The sequence below is a fragment of the Leptodactylus fuscus genome, chromosome 5, assembly GCF_031893055.1.
Source record: "Leptodactylus fuscus isolate aLepFus1 chromosome 5, aLepFus1.hap2, whole genome shotgun sequence".
NCBI lineage: Eukaryota > Metazoa > Chordata > Amphibia > Anura > Leptodactylidae > Leptodactylus > Leptodactylus fuscus.
The window spans coordinates 318,654-337,271 of record NC_134269.1 but is presented as its reverse complement, the minus strand read 5'-3'; the positions used below and the strand labels follow the sequence as shown (position 1 = coordinate 337,271).

The 18,618-nt window shown below is 44.6% G+C and overlaps 3 protein-coding genes across 3 annotated transcripts; all 3 read left to right on the top strand.

Moving 5' to 3' along the window:
* The first annotated feature begins 1,642 nt into the window (after positions 1-1,642).
* LOC142204207 (olfactory receptor 5AP2-like) lies at positions 1,643-3,576 on the top strand. The gene is made up of 3 exons (XM_075275518.1): positions 1,643-2,570; positions 3,074-3,149; positions 3,531-3,576. The coding sequence occupies exons 1-3, from the start codon at positions 1,643-1,645 to the stop codon at positions 3,574-3,576; spliced, it is 1,050 nt and encodes a 349-aa protein (XP_075131619.1).
* A 7,705-nt stretch (positions 3,577-11,281) lies between these two features.
* Positions 11,282-12,259, top strand: LOC142204206 (olfactory receptor 8D1-like). Its single transcript, XM_075275517.1, has one exon. The coding sequence runs from the start codon at positions 11,282-11,284 to the stop codon at positions 12,257-12,259; it is 978 nt and encodes a 325-aa protein (XP_075131618.1).
* Positions 12,260-17,143: 4,884 nt separating this feature from the next.
* Positions 17,144-18,103, top strand: LOC142204204 (olfactory receptor 5AR1-like). Its single transcript, XM_075275515.1, has one exon. The coding sequence runs from the start codon at positions 17,144-17,146 to the stop codon at positions 18,101-18,103; it is 960 nt and encodes a 319-aa protein (XP_075131616.1).
* The last annotated feature ends 515 nt before the right edge of the window (positions 18,104-18,618 follow it).

Here is an 18,618-nt window from a genome sequence, read left to right as displayed (position 1 = left end):
GTAACAATGGCGGTCTGCAGTCACCGCCGTACTACTACTACGGTAGGTGGCAGAGCTGTCCGATACACACCCGCTGTACATGGGGCATCGTACATTCAGTATTGTAGAGCGCCATTGTTAGGGCAGGTTCACACTGAACAGAATTGTTGGGTTGTGTCCCGGGCAGGTGGGTGACATTTTATAGCTCTCATTCACATGCTGCAGATGTTTCCTGTAATAAATCTTTTCATTAACCCCTCGCATGTCATTATCTGTTACACTCCTTTGTTTGCCGGCTGCCCGGGCCTGTAGGACCATCACTGCCCCGGATAGTGAGTGGCCGCACTTATCTGCCATCTATTGCTGTGATATCACTTATTACAATCTGTATGGAGAAGCGGATTTATCCAGAATATTCTAGGAGATGGCTGGAGAAAAAGGACTTGGCCATCTCCTCAGCCAGGTCTAGCTGTCGCGTGGTTGGAGCTCAGAGCTGGACTTCTCACCATCTTGTGACACATCATCCTAGTGATAGGTCTCCCCACACCATCAGGTCCAAGTGAACCTCCCAAACTAACCATGGCCCCCGGACAAACCCTCTAATCCCAATATCCCCCTGGAACAGTAGATGTTTACATTGCAGACATAAAACAGCGCTGATAGGGGGCGCCATTTCAGCTCTGACCTCAAGCAGCAACAAGACTGGGCCCATCTCTGCAGGCGCGAGACTGCTCTACTGTACATGTATCACATAAGAGACATTCCCGCAGCCATAGGGTGAAGCCATCTCTAAATACACCAGGTATGAGACATCTCTAAATACACCAGGTATGAGACATCTCTGGAACTACCAGATGTGAGACATCTCCACAAACATCAAGTAAGAGACATCTGTAGATAAAACACATTAAGCAGAACTTAGCAATTGGGAGCAAAACTGGTAACATCAGCCCAATGCCAATCTGCTGCTATAAAGGGAATGGCCAACCAATATACTTCTTTCCTGTCCACTGCATGGCTGATAACTGTGTGATCTCTGGATAACCGATTGGTTGGTCCCTCAACAAACACACAAATGAGGAGTGGTGGTCAGATGTCTGCACTACTGGTCCATTCAATGGGACAGATGGAAATAGCCAAGTGCTATACACACCAATAAAGATGAAATGGACTCGTAGTGCAGATGTGTGACCGCCACTACATTCCCATGGAGGACTCAGGACGTCGGACATCATGATCTTTGTGTTCCCCGGTGGTCACACCAATCACACATTTGTCACCCATCTTCAAGACTAGAGTTCAGCGAGCCGGATCGCCATGACGAAGGTTCCTTACAAATTTTCCAACAATCTTGGGTTCTCCACCCACAAATTACTATTATATTACGGGTTTCTTCATACCCCAGAATATTATAGGCAGAGTCCCATGGGAGGTGTGGAAGAATAACTGATTATTTGCCAGATGAGGTTGCGAGGTTGGTCCATCTCCGTTCAAGAGTAATTTGGTGACAACATGTTTACTATGTTATAATATAGTCAGAATTACATATTTATATCTCCCCCGTTTGGGTTGGGTCCTTGTTCCTGGTGGCAATCTTGAGCTTCAGTTTTTTATCTGTATTTGATCCCAGTTTTTTGTTTCACCAATAAAGAAGAGCAATTTCATGGCTGTCACAAACCAGATAGAAGTCACAGAATTTGTGTTTTCTGGACTGACCGATAATGAGAACCTGAAATCCTTCCTCTTCATACTCCTCCTGCATGTCTACGTGGTGACCGTGGTGGCGAATGTTGGTCTGGTGGTCATTGTCAGTACCACATCAGGCCTCCAGAACCCAATGTACTACTTCCTGAGTTACCTCTCTCTGGTGGACGTCTTTTATTCCTCCACCATAACTCCTAAGATGCTTGTAGACCTTAAGTGTTTGAAGAAGACCATCTGCTTTGAAGGTTGTGCTCTTCAGTTCTTCTTCTATGCCGCTCTAGCAGCTACAGAGTCATTTCTCCTCTCCACCATGTCCTATGACCGCTATGTTGCCATCTGCCACCCTCTCCATTATGTGTCTATAATGACTAAGAAGAAGTGTCTACATCTTGTTCTCTTTTCCTTCTCAGTTGGCTTCATACAGTCTTCAATACAGACCAGCTGCACTTTCAGTCTCCAATACTGTGGGTCCAACCTTATTGACCACTTCTACTGCGATGCTCCTCTGGTCCTCAGACTGTCCTGCTCAGATACTTCTACCTGTGACATGGTCACTGTCTACACTGTGGGCATTTTGGCCATAGGTCCATTGATGACTATCCTTGTCTCCTACACACTGATAATCTTCTCAATTACCAACATGATATCTACAGAAGGTAGAAGGAAAGCCTTCAGTACCTGCTCTTCACACCTCATGTGTGTCTTCATCTTATACGGCACTGTATTGTTCACGTACTTGTGTCCTCCATCCAGTGTCTTTACCATACGAGACAAGGTGGTTTCTGTCTTCTACACGGCAGTGACTCCAATGCTCAACCCTCTTATATACAGTCTGAGGAACCAAAATGTGAGAGGAATCCTAATACAATCAGTTCATAGATTTCAATGTCTCTCTGCACAATATGGATCCTGCAAGAATTAAATATATAGCCACAACCATCCAAGATGGTTATATATATATAGCGGACTCTATGGTGTCTTCTAGCAGGACCAAGGTGAGAAGTAAGCATAGGCAGGCGACCACCCAGGCCACCAGTTCTGTAGTAGACTGCCATCACCTCTCAAGCCCAGTGCCAGCAACGTATATCTTCATGGTGGCCATGACACTTTACTCAAGTCCCAGGCTAGCAGTCAAGAGCTGACTTTGTGGCCGTAGCATTGGTGGTGCAGTGTGCCCTGAGGGATAAATGGAGAGCTGACAGGCTGTAGTGGCTGAAACACAATCTGACTAGTATAAAGGAGGCAATGTACCCCCTGCTGCCCCTTACCTGGGGTAAGGTACAGCCACCATTGGGAGAGGAAAAAGACACAGGTAAATCCTCTACCATCTCAATAAGTGTACACATAGCTATTTAATAGGTACTAGGATCATTTGTATTTCTATTTTCAGCCAGCTCTATATTATATGACACAAGTATCCCGGTCCAAAAATCTGAGTCAGCCACTACTGCACAGGTTCAAGAAGGGTAAGCTACACGTCAACACTATTGTTTTAACCCTATCGTGTCAGCCACTGGTCTACATTATACTGTCTAACCATTAACCATTAGCATGTATATTCACCCACAGTATTCTGTATATAGACCGGTTGAGACACCGATACCCTATCGTATTCACGACTTCCAGTCGACCCTATAGATACACTATTGAGGGTAAGCACCTACTTTACTATACAACATCCAATATCTGCACTACCTTGTATCATATTTCTCATTATACTATGCATCTACCCACAGGCTCATACATCTCTCTAGAGGAATTTCCCTACATCCAAACTTACTAAAGATCAGAAACGGTACGTCCTATCATATATGTTTCTAATGACTTTCTCTACCTTCTTATCACAGGGATGCCTTGACCATCCAGAGATCACTAAATTATCTTTTGGTTTAAGGGGACACTATCTTTCAGTCTAACTCTATGCCTCATGCCTTACTTATGAGTGACCAAGGACCTATACGGCAGAACGGCGAGCCATGTCTTATGTAATTTGTGCACTCCAGGAGAATCTCTTGTGATATCGACTTGTCCTTCTGGTCTTGTCTCTAGTATAGCGTATTAGTGATGACTTTGTATATTTTGTATATTTTGTACAGTTGGTTATTGTCAAGTCACCTCTTTGTATATTAACACATGATATGCTTTGGTGGAATACTCACTTTTTGTTTGTTCTGTATTCTGCTTATTTGTAGAGTCTGATGAAGGCCATTCAGGCCAAAAACGTTTATTTTCGTTTTCACCAAGCTTTGTAGAAACCCTTGAGAATTAAAAGCAATCAAGCAAAAGATTTATTGTCTCTCGGTGGGATTCTTTATAACATAGAATACGGATTGGGACCCTATCCCACCTTCTACCCAGCAACATCCATCACACTCCTCTGCTCAACTTAGGTCAGTTCTTCCTTCCCTGCTAAGGAGTGACAGAGTTTTCTGGAGAACCTTGGTTAAAGTAAGCCCAGCTAATCTGTGGACGTCAGCTCATATGACACTAGTGCAGATCTGAGATGGGCCAAAGCCCTGCTCACTTTTTGAGACAAGGTGTATGAGAGCGACTGTGATAGAACTCAAAGCCACAATCCAGTCCATGAGCCACAGGCCAGCTTGGACACCATTTTTTAACCTGCACCCCACAGTATGGGCATTGCAAGTATTTTTGGCATTTTTTTTTTTAAAGAAAAGGGCACACTTCTTCAAGGAAACTCCCTAAGCTACAGAGACACACTGATCCCAGGGAAAACCATCACCAAAAATCTTCTCCAGCTCTCTGGTTACCAAGGTTGTGCCTCCATTTTATTACGACTTTCAGTTTCTTGTTACCTGCCCTTCTTCACGAGTCATGAATTGTTGCACAATTCAACATTGTCTCCTGAATCTTCTACCTCCTGGGCCGACACCAACGGAACGCCAACCACCATCAGGCTCAGGAAGTCCTACTTCCGGCACTGCCCCAGGGAATAGGCTATTCATGGAGTCGGTTCGGTTGGTTGGTCCACATCATCCTGGTAGTTAGCGACTGCGATCTCTAGAGACCAGAGGTCACCACCACATCACATATAATATGTAGTGACTTACTCGTGAGATGACGCCCTAACCAGTCACAGGGTTACCTACTGTTGGTTTCTCCACATTACATTTTTCCTTTGTAGGTGAAGCTGAAGATGATCGAAATCCCAAAACACTTCCAGCCCTTCCCCATTGTTTCTAAGGGAAAATTTACATGGAAGGGGAATTTGAGGCAGACTTCTGTCCTGACTTCTCTTCCATTTCCGCCCATCTGGCTGAATCATCTGATGCGAGGTCGATTAGATGCTTAGTTATTTCATTGTCCTTCTTAGGGTGGAATAAGCCACTGATTTTGGGGTGTAACCCACCTCCGCTGTTTGTATATAACCAAAGGGAAAACACCAGCTCAACTCTTTGTATTGCAATTCCAATTGGTGGGAAAGAGGTCATAAATTGGCCTAATTTCACCGAATTTTCAAGCATGAATTTTGTCTGCTCTCTGACTGGTTTAGAAGATCACATCCCGCTTTGTAGATTGTGCTGTGGCCTCAGTTCACACCTCAGTATATCTACCCTGCTACACCAGTCACACCACCGAGTCCTGACATTCACTGACACCCCTTACTCATTGTCTCACAGAAAGCTGGCATGGTGTGCCCTTTATAAAATGAAGGGCTCCACCTACGTCCCTCTTTATTCCCAGATTTCCTAAATAATCCAGCCTTAGGATCACACTGCACACATGGGCACACACAAAAAAAAGCAGAGCATTACCCTCCTGCCCTAGGCCAATGTTGGGGGTCTATGTATCAGAATAAATAAGGTCTTTAAACAATTCCTTAAGGTCTCCCAGTAAGATATAGATGTGGTTGTATAAGGGTCCTGGATAGGTTCTGACTCAATTCATACCTAACAAGTAAGAGAAGTCTTGGGCGTCATCCTTCATCCTACCAGTTTGGTCAAATCCCAGTTGACATTATGAATTCAGGATCTTCAGGAACGTAATGGTTGAGTAGACCAATGGACTTCAATGGTGGAGAAATCCCTGCAGGACACCTCCCCTTCCTATACTGCCTCTAATAGGTGGTGACCCTGTAAGTCAATCCTTTAGAGAGGTCCTAAATATACTCCACACCAGAGACCTCCACCTCTGGACAGCATTTGTTCGAGCACCAACAATTCCTAGAAGACGGGAGAAGTTCATAGTTGTAATATGGGCAGAGATTTATAGTAACGCCCATATTTATGAAATAGTGCCAAGTATCTATAAGGGTGACCACCATGTATCTTCACCACATGGTGCATCAGTATTTACCTCCTGATCAGTGTAGTACATGACCATTGATTGATAGGACCTCGTTCACACTAGGTCTCCATGACATCACCTGGAAACAGAAGGGGACATGTTACCATCAGGGACTCTCAGCAGTGCAGGGCTTCATGCATGCAATGCATAAGGAGGTCTTCGGACCCTGACACTGGGGCCATTGGGGAGAACTACCAACTGTCCAGGGGCCACTGTGGGATATTATTACTTGCCTGGAGGCCACTAGAGATTACTACTACGTGAATGGGAGCCACTGGGGAGCACTACTGTCTGGTGGCCACGGGGGGACATTACTATTTGCCTTTGGGCAAATGGAGAGCACTACTATGTGCCTGGGGGCCACTGGGGATAACTAATAACTTTCTGGGGCCACTGTGGGACATTGCTTGGCTGAGGACCACTGTGTAGCACTACTACTTGCCTGGTGGCCCCTACTTTCTTGCTGGTCCGTGGGAAACATTACTACTTGCTTAGGGGCCACTAGGATGTACTAATAGTTACATGGGGGCTGCTTGAGAATACTAATACTTTCCGTGGGGCCAGTGAGGACATTACTATTTGCCTGAAGGCCATTGAGGAGTACTGCTAACTGCCTCGGGTCTACTCGGGAATACTACTATTTGTCTGGGGGTCCTTAGGAAATACTACTACTTGCCTGGAGGCCACTGGGGACATTACTACTTGCCTGGGAGCCATTGGGGAATATTACTAACAACCCAGGAGCCACTAAGGAGCATTACAACTTGCCTCGGTGACAATGGGGAGCACTACTATTTCCCTGGGGGTCACTGAGAAATATAACTACTTGCCTGGGGGCTACTGGGAAATATTACTCTTTACCTGTGGATCACTAATGAGCACTACTACTTGCTGGGGAGCCAGTGGAGAGCACTACTATGTAAAGGGCACCACTATGGAACACTACTTGCCTGGAGTCCACTGAGAAGTATTATTAAGTGCACGTGGGCCACTGGCTGGACTTTATTACTTGCCTGTGGGCCACTTGAGGACATTACTATTTGACTGACACTGGGAAGCAGTACTACGTACTTGGGGATCACTGGGGAGCAGTTATAGGTGTCTTGGGGCCATTGGAGAGCATTATTAGATGTCTGCAGACCACTGGGGAGCGCTACTAGTCTGGGGGCCACTGGGAAGACCTACTAGTCTGGGGGCCACTGGGGAGCACTACTAGTCTGGGGGCCACTGGGGAGCACTACTAGTCTGGGGGCCACTGGGGAGCACTACTAGTCTGGGGGCCACTGGGGAGCGCTACTAGTCTGGAGGCCACTGGGGAGCACTACTAGTCTAGGGGCCACTGGGGAGCACTACTAGTCTGGGGGCTATTGGGGAGCACTACTAGTCTGGGGGCTATTGGGGAGCACTACTAGTCTGGGGGCCACTGGGAAGCACTACTAGTCTGGGGGCCACTGGGAAGCACTACTAGTCTGGGGGCCACTGGGGAGCACTACTAGTCTGGGGGCCACTGGGGAGCACTACTAGTCTGGGGGCTATTGGGGAGCACTACTAGTCTGGGGGCCACTGGGGAGCACTACTAGTCTGGGGGCCACTGGGGAGCACTACTAGTCTGGGGGCCACTGGGAAGCACTACTAGTCTGGGGGCCACTGGGAAGCACTACTAGTCTGGGGGCCACTGGGGAGCACTACTAGTCTGGGGGTCACTGAGAAGCACTACTAGTCTGGGGGCCACTGGGAAGCACTACTAGTCTGGGGGCCACTGGGGAGCACTACTAGTCTGGTGGTCACTGGGGAACATATTAAAGTGTTGAGCATGATGTTATGTGGAGGCCACTAAGGGAACCTAGTGATGGCCAATATTGATATGTGCTGGGTGGGAAGTAAAGGAGGGTGTAGTTTTTAGGATGCATTCACACGCTGCAGTTTTGATAAGCTTTTTGGTGAGGTTTTCTTGATCCTAGTAACACCTGCTAAATTATTCTACCTGATAGGCTAAACCTCTAAGCTCAGCAGTAGAATTCTATTCGCTCCTCACTACATAGATATTGTCGTCATCTGGGATTCTAGAATTCCCATTATTTAGTGCAGAGTGGCCGCGGCTGGTGCCCCTGATGTGTAGTAGTGGCATGCCAGGTCAGCATGTCTGTACCCGAGATAGTGTAATATCCTTATCTCTTAATATAAGACGTCACATTAGAAGGTAACGTTCTAGTCACTCAGTCTCAGTATATGTTTAGAGTTAACCCCTTCCTGCTTGTGACATTTTTCGATTTTCCTTTTTGTCTCCCCACCTTCCACACCCCATATTTTTCCATTCACAGTCATATGAGGGCTTAATGTTTGCGGGACAAGTTGTTTTTCATGATGGATCCATTTATTATTCTGTGCAGAGTACTGGGAGACTGAAAGAACATTCAGAATGGGGTGGGATTGGAGGAAACGTGTATTTGTGCGACTTTCTTACGGTCTTCGTTTTTTTACGGTGTTCACTCTGCAGCCAAAATGACATGTCACCTGTATTCTATGTTTCTCTACAATTCCGAGGATACCAAATTTATATAGTTTTATTCACATTTTCACCCCTTACAACAGATGATGGTAAGGGGTTAAAGGAGCGGGCCCTCAAAAACATGGACCACCTATCCATACATGATAACTGTGTGATCGCTGGGAACTATCTGTTGAGCCCCCCTCTGACCACATAACTGGGAGTCCCGTGTCCCACATTTGAATGGGGTGCAGGTCAGACATGTGCAATACTGCTCTGTTTAACCCTTTATGTTGCAGGGTAGATTTTATGTGAATTCTCAGTGACTTTTGTTTAATATTTTTCCTCTCCACCTTCCAAAATTCATAACTTTTTTATTTTTCTGTTGACATTGCTAAGTGAGAACTTGTTCTTTGTGGTTTAATTTTGGATCATTTTGGGGTACATATACTGTAATGTTTTGATTGGCCTTTATTTACCTTTTGGGGGGGTCTGTGTATTATTTCCTATTTCTCTCAGTCTGTCTGACACCCTATTTCTCTAATCTCTCCCCGCACTATATTATCTGTGTATTATTTCATATCTCTCTCAGTCTGTCTGACACCCTATCTCTCTAATCTCCCCCCGCACTATATTATCTATGTATTATTTCCTATTTCTCTCAGTCTGTCTGACACCCTATCTCTCTAATCTCTCCCCGCACTATATTATCTGTGTATTATTTCATATCTCTCTCAGTCTGTCTGACACCCTATCTCTCTAATCTCTCCCCGCACTATATTATCTGTGTATTATTTCATATCTCTCTCAGTCTGTCTGACACCCTATCTCTCTAATCTCTCCCCGCACTATATTATCTGTGTAATATTTCTTATCTCTCTCAGTCTGTCTGACACTCTATCTCTCTAATCTCCCCCCCCGCACTATATTATCTGTGTAATATTTCATATCTTTCTTAGTCTGTCTGACACCCTATCTCTCTAATCTCTCCCCGCACTATATTATCTGTGTAATATTTCATATCTCTCTCAGTCTGTCTAACACCCTATCTCTCTAATCTCTCCCCGCACTATATTATCTGTGTATTATTTCATATCTCTCTGTCTGTCTGACACCCTATCTCTCTAATCTCTCCCCGCACTATATTATCTGTGTAGTATTTCATATCTTTCTTAGTCTGTCTGACACCCTATCTCTCTAATCTCTCCCCGCACTATATTATCTGTGTATTATTTCATATCTCTCTCAGTCTGTCTGACACCCTATCTCTCTAATCTCTTCCCCGCACTATATTATCTGTGTATTATTTCCTATTTCTCTAAGTCTGTCTGACACCCTATCTCTCTAATCTCTCCCCACAAAATAGACAACTTCTTTTTTTCTGGGTTTTGTCAATGCATATGAGTCATCAGTGACCTCAGTCATCAATGACCCTATAGTCCTTCATCATTGGCTTTATTGGGCCCTCTGGAAACCCAAGGTCATGTGATCTTTCTCTGCTTTCTCCATGCTTTCATCTCTAGTTTCTAGCACCCAAATCTGATAAGACCTCAATGTACATCAGTCCATTACCCATGATCCCTATTCCCCACTCTGTATCTGAAGGCTTCACAATGTATGACAAACTTGTTTTCCTCAATCCCAATAAAGAATGTATTTAGAATTTGAGATATATTGAGGTCAAAAGGGAAGAGATCTCATCTCAATGGCTGGGATGGTGAGAATTCTAAAACTTTTTGGAAAAATTTTATGTTCATAGAAGTCTCAGAATCTCTGCAATGGAGAGGCAATGGACGATGTTGACATTACAGGATTATAATTGTTGGACCCTAGTTCTCTAATTCCAGTACTTGTAGGATTCGGAGACTCCATGACTGTTGTTTGTGTCTTGTAAACGTGCTAATTAATAAATATTCCCAGGTAGAGCCGCCAATTACATGTAACGAGTCACTAATTGGCATCATTCTACAATTACCACTAATCCTCGGAGCTGCAGAAGGACCTTCTCCTGGGACACCAGGCTTCTTATAAAGGAGGAGGCAGAGGAGTCAGACGTCTAACACAGAAGAGCGCACGTATCATGTGACTTGACTTCACGACACTTCGATAATCACCAATGATGAATCCGTCCAGCTGGGTACGTGACTGCTCACCGATGGTGCAGATGTTTTGTCCCTAGGTTGAGATCAGTTTAAAGGATTGAAGGTAGGGATCGAAGATTAAAGGGCATGTCTGGGGTCTGAGACTGAATTTCTTTGTGTTACTGTACATCCGAGAGAAAGTTGTGGTGCCAAATATATGTAGGTAGTGAACGTCACAGTTATCAGAAGCCATCAAGGTGGTCTGGAACTAATGGAGAAGAAAATGAGAGGGAATATTTACAGTCAGGGAAGACATCAGCAGTGAGTCAGTGGATTTAGAGAGGAGCTGTCACCTCTCCGGACCGGCCTGTATTACCCATTACATCCTTACATAGAACTCTGTATTATAACTTTACTAAGTTAATTCTCCTGCAAGCCTGGAACTACGGCCTGGTCTACGTGGAGACTTTGTGTAGCGCAACTAACAAATTTTAATAATGGAGTTACACCAGCAGTACCCAGCCATACAATGAGTAGCTCACAATCCGGTGGACTGTAGCTGTCACTCGATCACTATATACTGTGATACCTTCAGCAACTCATATATAAATTATGTCAAATTATAGACATCTTGGAGGATCCTGTAGAGTCAGATGATGGTTTGAAGTTTTTATTCACATTTACAACTTGTTTGTCTTCTCTTAACAGGGACTTTAATACAATGGTCATCACAAACAAGACCCACGTAGCGTTTTTTTCCTTGTCAGGAATCACCGATGAGGTAACTCTGGTCCCGATTCTTTTCATGTTCTTCTTGAAGGTCTACTTGGTGACATTAGTAGGTAATATTGGTATGGTGGTTCTTGTTCTGAAAACCCCCAAGCTCCACACTCCTATGTACTTCTTCTTGAGTTTCCTCTCTGTGGTGGACCTCATCTACTCATCCATCGTAACTCCTAAGATGCTTTCAGACCTTGTATCAATGAAGAAGACCATCTCATTTACTGGGTGTAATATACAGTTATTCTTCTTTGTTGCCATTGCAGCTACTGAAGCTTTTCTTCTCTCCAACATGTCCTATGACCGGTATGTGGCTATCTGCCACCCTCTCCATTACATCTCCATAATGACCAAGAATAAATGTTGGTGTCTCGTCCTCTTCTCCTTCACTGTCGGCTTCTTGTTCTCATTAGCACAGACTAGTTGTGTGTTTAGTCTAGATTTCTGTGGATCCAACCTCATAGCCCACTTCTACTGTGACATCCCTCCCCTGCTCAAACTCTCCTGCTCAGATACCTTCACCTGTGATGTGGTGACCACTTCCATAATTTCCTTGGGTAGTATTGGGTCCTTGTTGACTATTTTGGTCTCATATACATTCATTGTCTCTACCATCCTCCACATGAAGTCAGCTGAGGGCAGGCGGAAGGCCTTCAGTACATGTTCTGCCCATCTCACGTCAGTCTCCATCCTGTATGGCTCTGTCTTCTTTGTCTATCTACGATCTCCCACCAGTAATTTTGGTAAGCAGGACAAGGTGGCCTCGGTCTTCTATACAGTCATAATACCTATGCTGAATCCACTTATATACAGTATACGAAACCAGGAGGTCAAGAAGGTCCTCCTGATGGCAGCGGGGAGAACTCGAAAACTTTTCCAGCTAAAGAGAACACGATCATCTGAAAAAGGCACAGTCTGAATTTGAAGAAGACATAAGGCCATCCACAATCTGTACCCTCCGAACATCTCTGACCTACTTTCCCGCAACCTCGCCACACATAATCTCCAATCTTCCCAAGACCTCCTTCTTTGATCTGCTCTTATTCACACATCCGCCTCCACCACTTCTCCGTTGCATCCCCCATACTCTGAAAGTCACTACAATGACACATAAGACTGTCCCCCACAATCACAACCTTGAAGTGGACCCTGAAGACTCATCTCTTCAGAAAAGCCTACAACGTTCAATAATCTTGCTGCCACCTCATCACTATCTGCACAGCTTCTACCCTCATCTACTCTCTCCATCCCTCTTCCCTCGCATATCATAAGGCCTTGTGGGCCGGACCCTCTATCCCAGTGTACCAGTCGGCCATTAGTTTATTGTACTTGTTTGTAAACTCTCTTAATATGTATAGCAACAAGGAATGAATCCCTTCGTGACTGGCCTGTCTTAGGCCTTAAGGATATTTTTGTTTTAGTAGTTTTGCAAAATAAAATCCCTTTTTTCAATCTCTTTACGTAAATCGTCTCTTTCCATGACCTATAACTTAAATTATTGTCTTGTCAATGGGATTGTGTGAGGGCTTATTTTTTGCAGGAAGACCTGCCATTTTTATAGATGTCATTTTGGGGAACACAACACATGATTTCATTCCATAATATTGTCTCCCCTGCCAATAAACAGAATGGTAATTTTATGCCATTCACTGTGCAGAGAGAATAACATTACTGTTGTATTGGTCGGGTCATTATGGATACAACAATCCAATCCTACTAATATTATAAATGTGATAGTTTGTGTGTTTGGATGTTTGTTCCTCAATCACGCAAAAACGGCTGAACGTATTTGAATGAAATTTGGCACACAGATAGATTGTAACCTCAATTAAAATATTGACTGCTTTTTATCCCGGTTAATGACATGGTTTCATGACTGTTATGAATTTATGTTCACATACTATATTATACTGCTCCTGCAGCAGCTTATCTCAGCCAGGGCTGTTGTTATCTCTCTTTGTAAACACACACTAACCCTCAGTGTGTAAATAGCTTTGCATATTATCTGATCTGCTCCAGGCAGTGCTGACACACTGGATGGGCAAACACCTTTAATCCAAATTGGCAGTTTGCCAATTTTAAACATGCCGGGAAAAAGAAAATCGAATTTGTCACAAACAACAAGAGCTATGAAGGAGCCAGAAGTCACAGATTTCTCCTCAAGCGCAGCTGAGGGGGATCATCAACGCCAACAACACACTCATTATATGGCTTCCCAGCGAGGTGCTGAAATGCCGGGACAATCCCAGGCACAGTGCAAGAAACAAGTTCAGCGGCAGGCCAGCTTGAGAGCTGCCGAAACGCCGGACCATGCCGATCATCAATACCAACAACACACTCATTATATGGCATCCAGCGAGCTGCTGAGAAGCCAGAACAATCACGGGCACAGCGCAAGGAATGAGTTCATCGGCAGACCAGCTTGACAGCTGTTGAAATGCCGGAGCAGGCGGATCATCAACACCAACAACATGCTCATTATATGATGTTCCAGCGAGGTGCTGAAATGCCGGAACAATCCCAGGCACAGTGCAAGAAACAAGTTCAGCGGCAGGCCAGTTTTAGAGCTGCCGAAACGCTGGAGCAAGCGGATCATCAACTCCAACAACACACTCATTATATGACGTCCTAGCGATGCCAGAAACAATCACAGGCACGATATGAGGAACAAGTTCAGCAGCAGGACAGCTTAAGAGCTGTCGAAATGCCGGAGCAGGCAAGCCATCAACGGCAGCAATTTGCTAAATATAGGCGGATCATCAACGCCAACAACCCGCAGACGAAGTCACGGGCAGAGGCTAGTATTCAATATGTGTGCTATGTTTTAGATTGTTTCTATTTTATTATTCATAAAACATTTTGGCACAGGGGATTAATGTTATATAATGATTAAAATGGTCACTAACATTTCAGAAAACTTTGTCTCATTTAATAGATCATGTGATTTTGGAACAAAATGTAACGCACTTTAATTAAAAATGTATCTGCTTTCTGCATGCAAAAACCTCTTCAAAGTTCCGGCCATTAGGTGTCTCCCTTCTAGCTAATTTGCTGTTCATTCCCTGTTACTAAGGGTGTCCTGTCCATAGATGCAAGATGGCTTCACAGTAAGTGAAAGGGGGAGGGAATGCTCTTTTATTACACAGTGAAAGGAGAGGGGAGGGGCTGAGTTTCTTAACAGCATGTCTGCAGACAGCTTTCTCTATACGTTTTCCACAATTCTAATAGGAAATCACATTTATTAACCAATGGAGGCCTGGATATGGAGTCACCCCCAAAATTAAAGTGGAAAAACCCTTTACAGGCTGATCCAACTTTGCTTTGATTTTGGGGGTGACTCCATATCCAGGCCTCCATTGGTTAATAAATGTGATTTCCATTGATGATTTTCGGGTGATTTTGTTGCCATCACATTCAGCTTTGTACAGAACAAACAATGAGAAGATTTCATTCCTTCAGATCTCAGAGGTTATTGGGGGGGCCCTTTAGTTTCCTGAGCAGTGTATTTAGGATTTCAGCTGGATGGAGGCCAAAGGGACGGAGATCTCATCTCACTGGAAGTCTCAGAACCTCTGCAGTGGAGAAGCAATGGACGGTGGTGACATTACAGGACTATAACTCTTGGACCCTATAATCCCTAGTTCTCTAATTCCAGTACTTGTAGGATTCGGAGACTCCGTGACTGTTGTTTGTATCTTGTAAATGTGATGATTAATAAATATTCCCAGGTAGTGAATTACTAGAGCCGGCAATTACATGTAACGAGTCACTAATTGGCTTCATTGTACAATTATCAGTAATCCCCGGACCTTCTCCTGGGACACCAGGCGTCTTATAAGGAGGAGGCAGAGGAGTCAGCCGTCTAACACAGAAGAGCGCACGGATCAAGTGACCTGACTCCCCGACACTTCGATAATCACTAACGATGAGTCCGTCCAGCTGGGTACGTGACTGCTCACCGATAGGGCAGATGTTTAGAACCAGATCTATCAACAAGTCCGTCATCAGATCCATTATCAAATCCAATGGCAAATCCACCAGCAGATCCTCCGACAGTCCCTCCATTTCTGTATTGTCATGCATTTCCTTCCATTGAGGCAGCACAGGAGAGGAACTAGAAAGTTTCGGGCCCCCGAATAGACTCTTGAATCTACTAATAAGCATGTACTGGATCCATGTGAGGGCAGACAGATCACCCAACCATGATATGAGAACACAACTTCTGTGGAACTCCCAACATGATAGTGGTCAGGTGCCTTCCAGTGGTCATGGACAGGGCTGGTCTTACATCTAGCACAGCCCCGCCCTGCCTGAGCCCCAGATCATCAGCTGAGCTGGATTTCTGCTTCGTTTTACCGTTACTATTTGTCTACATATTATCTGTAACTTAAGGGAAAACAAACTTTCCACAATAAAAAATATATGCAATATGTCCTAGTGGTGAAGGCTGTAACTGCATCCCTGACAATCAGCATAAAGGAAATGTGAACAAGGTCTTACACTGAATACACAGTGCCGCTCCCTAACAGTAAAGCCTTAAAACGTACACAATGTCTTATATATTTTTTGTGTTTAAGAATAAACATGGAGACCTTTTCTGCAGGTTATTTTAGGAATGGCCCCTACTACTTGACACACTGGGGATGTTGTGATGATGTCACTGAGATGTTGAGCCATGCCGACTCCAGTGCCGTGGCCAGCTGAGCATCCATGACGCGAACAACCCGAAACCCGATCGAGGTGGTCCCACAGATGGTTGATTGGGTTCAAGTCTGGGGAATTTGCTGGCCAAGGGAGTATGGTAAACTCATCCTGGTGCTCCTTGAACCATAGACTGCTAGCTTTATGACACGTCGCATTGTCCTGCTGGTAGATGCCATCATCCTGAGGAAAAACAATTCGCAGGGGTGAACATGATCCGCAAGGATCCATCGTGCCTTCCACAATGATGAGTGCACCCAGATGGCTGATAACATGTGACTTCTGTGATTGGTAATTTAATGTTGACGTCAAAAGTAGGCGGTGGTCACATTAATAGGACTGGACTGTGTATTAACACCATGTAAAATTACATTTGTAGTATGCCTGGACATTATACACACACTGCACACACACAAATATATACACACACTGCACATTATACACACACTGCACACACACACATTATACACACACGCATATATACACCAGAGATGGATTTGAGTACGGGGGATGGTTACACTTCCCTTCCTCGGTCCAGGGCTTATGTTTGGTGTCTGTAGATTGAAGAGCCTGCACACTAAAGGGTCTCATATTAAGGGGGCTCATCTGGGGTCTGAATTTTTTTGTGTTACTGTAGATTCTGGTGAAGACTGAGGGACAAAAGATATGTAAGGAGTAAGCTCTGCAGTCATCAGGAGAAGCAATCATGGTGGTCTGGTCCAGAGGGAGAAGAAAATGATTGAGAATGTCTACAGTCAGAGAAGACGTCACCTGAGCGTCACTGACTTACACCGGAGCTGTCGCCTCTCCTGACCTACCTCTTGTTATGAAGTTACTCCATTATTCCTCCTGAAAATCTGGAAATAATAAGGTTTGACCTAAGCAGGGAGGTTTTTTGTACAGCAACAAACAGATTTCTGCAGTGCAGCCATACGTTACGTGGCACCCAATCTGGTGGACTGTAGATGTCACTCGATCACGACATACCCTGAAATACATATAGAAATTATATCCACTTGTAGACATCTTGTAGGACTCGGATGATGGTTTGAGGTTTATTCATTTTTATAGTTTGTCTTCTCTTTACAGGAACTGTAACACAATGGCCACCACCAATAAGACCCACGTAGCGTTTTTTTCCTTGTCAGGAATCACCGATGAGGTAACTCTGGCCCCGATTCTTTTCATGTTCTTCTTGAAGGTCTACTTGGTGACATTAGTAGGTAACATTGGTATGGTGGCCCTTATCCTGAAAACCCCCAAGCTCCACACTCCTATGTACTTCTTCTTGTGTTTCCTCTCCATGGTGGACCTCATCTACTCATCAGTTATAACTCCTAAGATGCTTGTGGACCTTCTATCCGTGAAGAAGACCATCTCATTTACTGGGTGCACTCTACAGTTATTCTTCTTTGTCGCCATTGCAGCTACTGAATCTTTCTTTCTCTCCAGTATGTCCTATGACCGGTATGTCGCCATCTGCCACCCTCTCCATTACATCTCCATAATGACCAAGAAGAAATGTTGGTGTCTCGTCCTCTTCTCCTTCACGGTCGGCTTCTTGTTCTCCACAGCTCAGACTAGTTGTGTGTTTAGTCTAGATTACTGTGGTCCTACTCTTATAGGCCACTTCTACTGTGACATCCCTCCCCTACTCAGACTGTCCTGCTCAGATACCTTCACCTGTGATGTGGTGATCATCTCCATAATCTCTTCAGGTACCTTTGGGTGCTTGTTGACCATGTTGGTCTCATATACATTCATTGTCTCTTCCATCCTCCACATGAAGTCAGCTGAGGGCAGGCAGAAGGCCTTCACTACATGTTCTGCCCACCTCATGTCCGTCTCCATCTTATATGGCTCTATCTTCTTTGTCTATCTACGATCTCCCACCAGTAATTTTGGCAAACAGGACAAGGTGGCCTCAGTCTTCTATACAGTCATAACACCTATGCTGAATCCACTTATATACAGTATACGAAACCAGGAGGTGAAGAAGGTCCTCATGATGGCAGCGGGGAGAACAAGAAAGCTTTTCCATCTGAAGAAGACTCCACTATAGAATTATCCTTATTTCCATTCATCCTCAGCCTCCACGTCTAATCTCCATTATCCCTATATGTCTCTATATAGTAGTCTGTATGATCCTCCTCTTATTCTGAGTAGATCATTAAAGGGGTACTCCAGATAACCCAATTGTCACCTATTATCTAGATGTGGGGAACGGAGAAACGCACTCACCTGTTTCCAGGAATGGAATGATGGCACGAATGTATGACTGACGCACCCGCAGTTGTGAGGCCTCACTAGTCAGAGTCGGGCTGAGGTTCCTTTGGCTCACCAGATGAAATTATTCTGGAGTCCACCCACTGAGCTGTCTAGGCTAGAGATAGGCGAACCTCTAATTCATCCCTTGTCCTGGCCATTGGTTGTCATATGAGCTTCTCCATAACATATCATGTTCATCCGATCTTTACTCTCAATCCCAGAGATAAACCTTGTACAAAAACTGCTTAAACACTAAGGACTCGTTCACATGGGGACAGAGGGGGCGGATTTTGGTGCGGAATCCACATC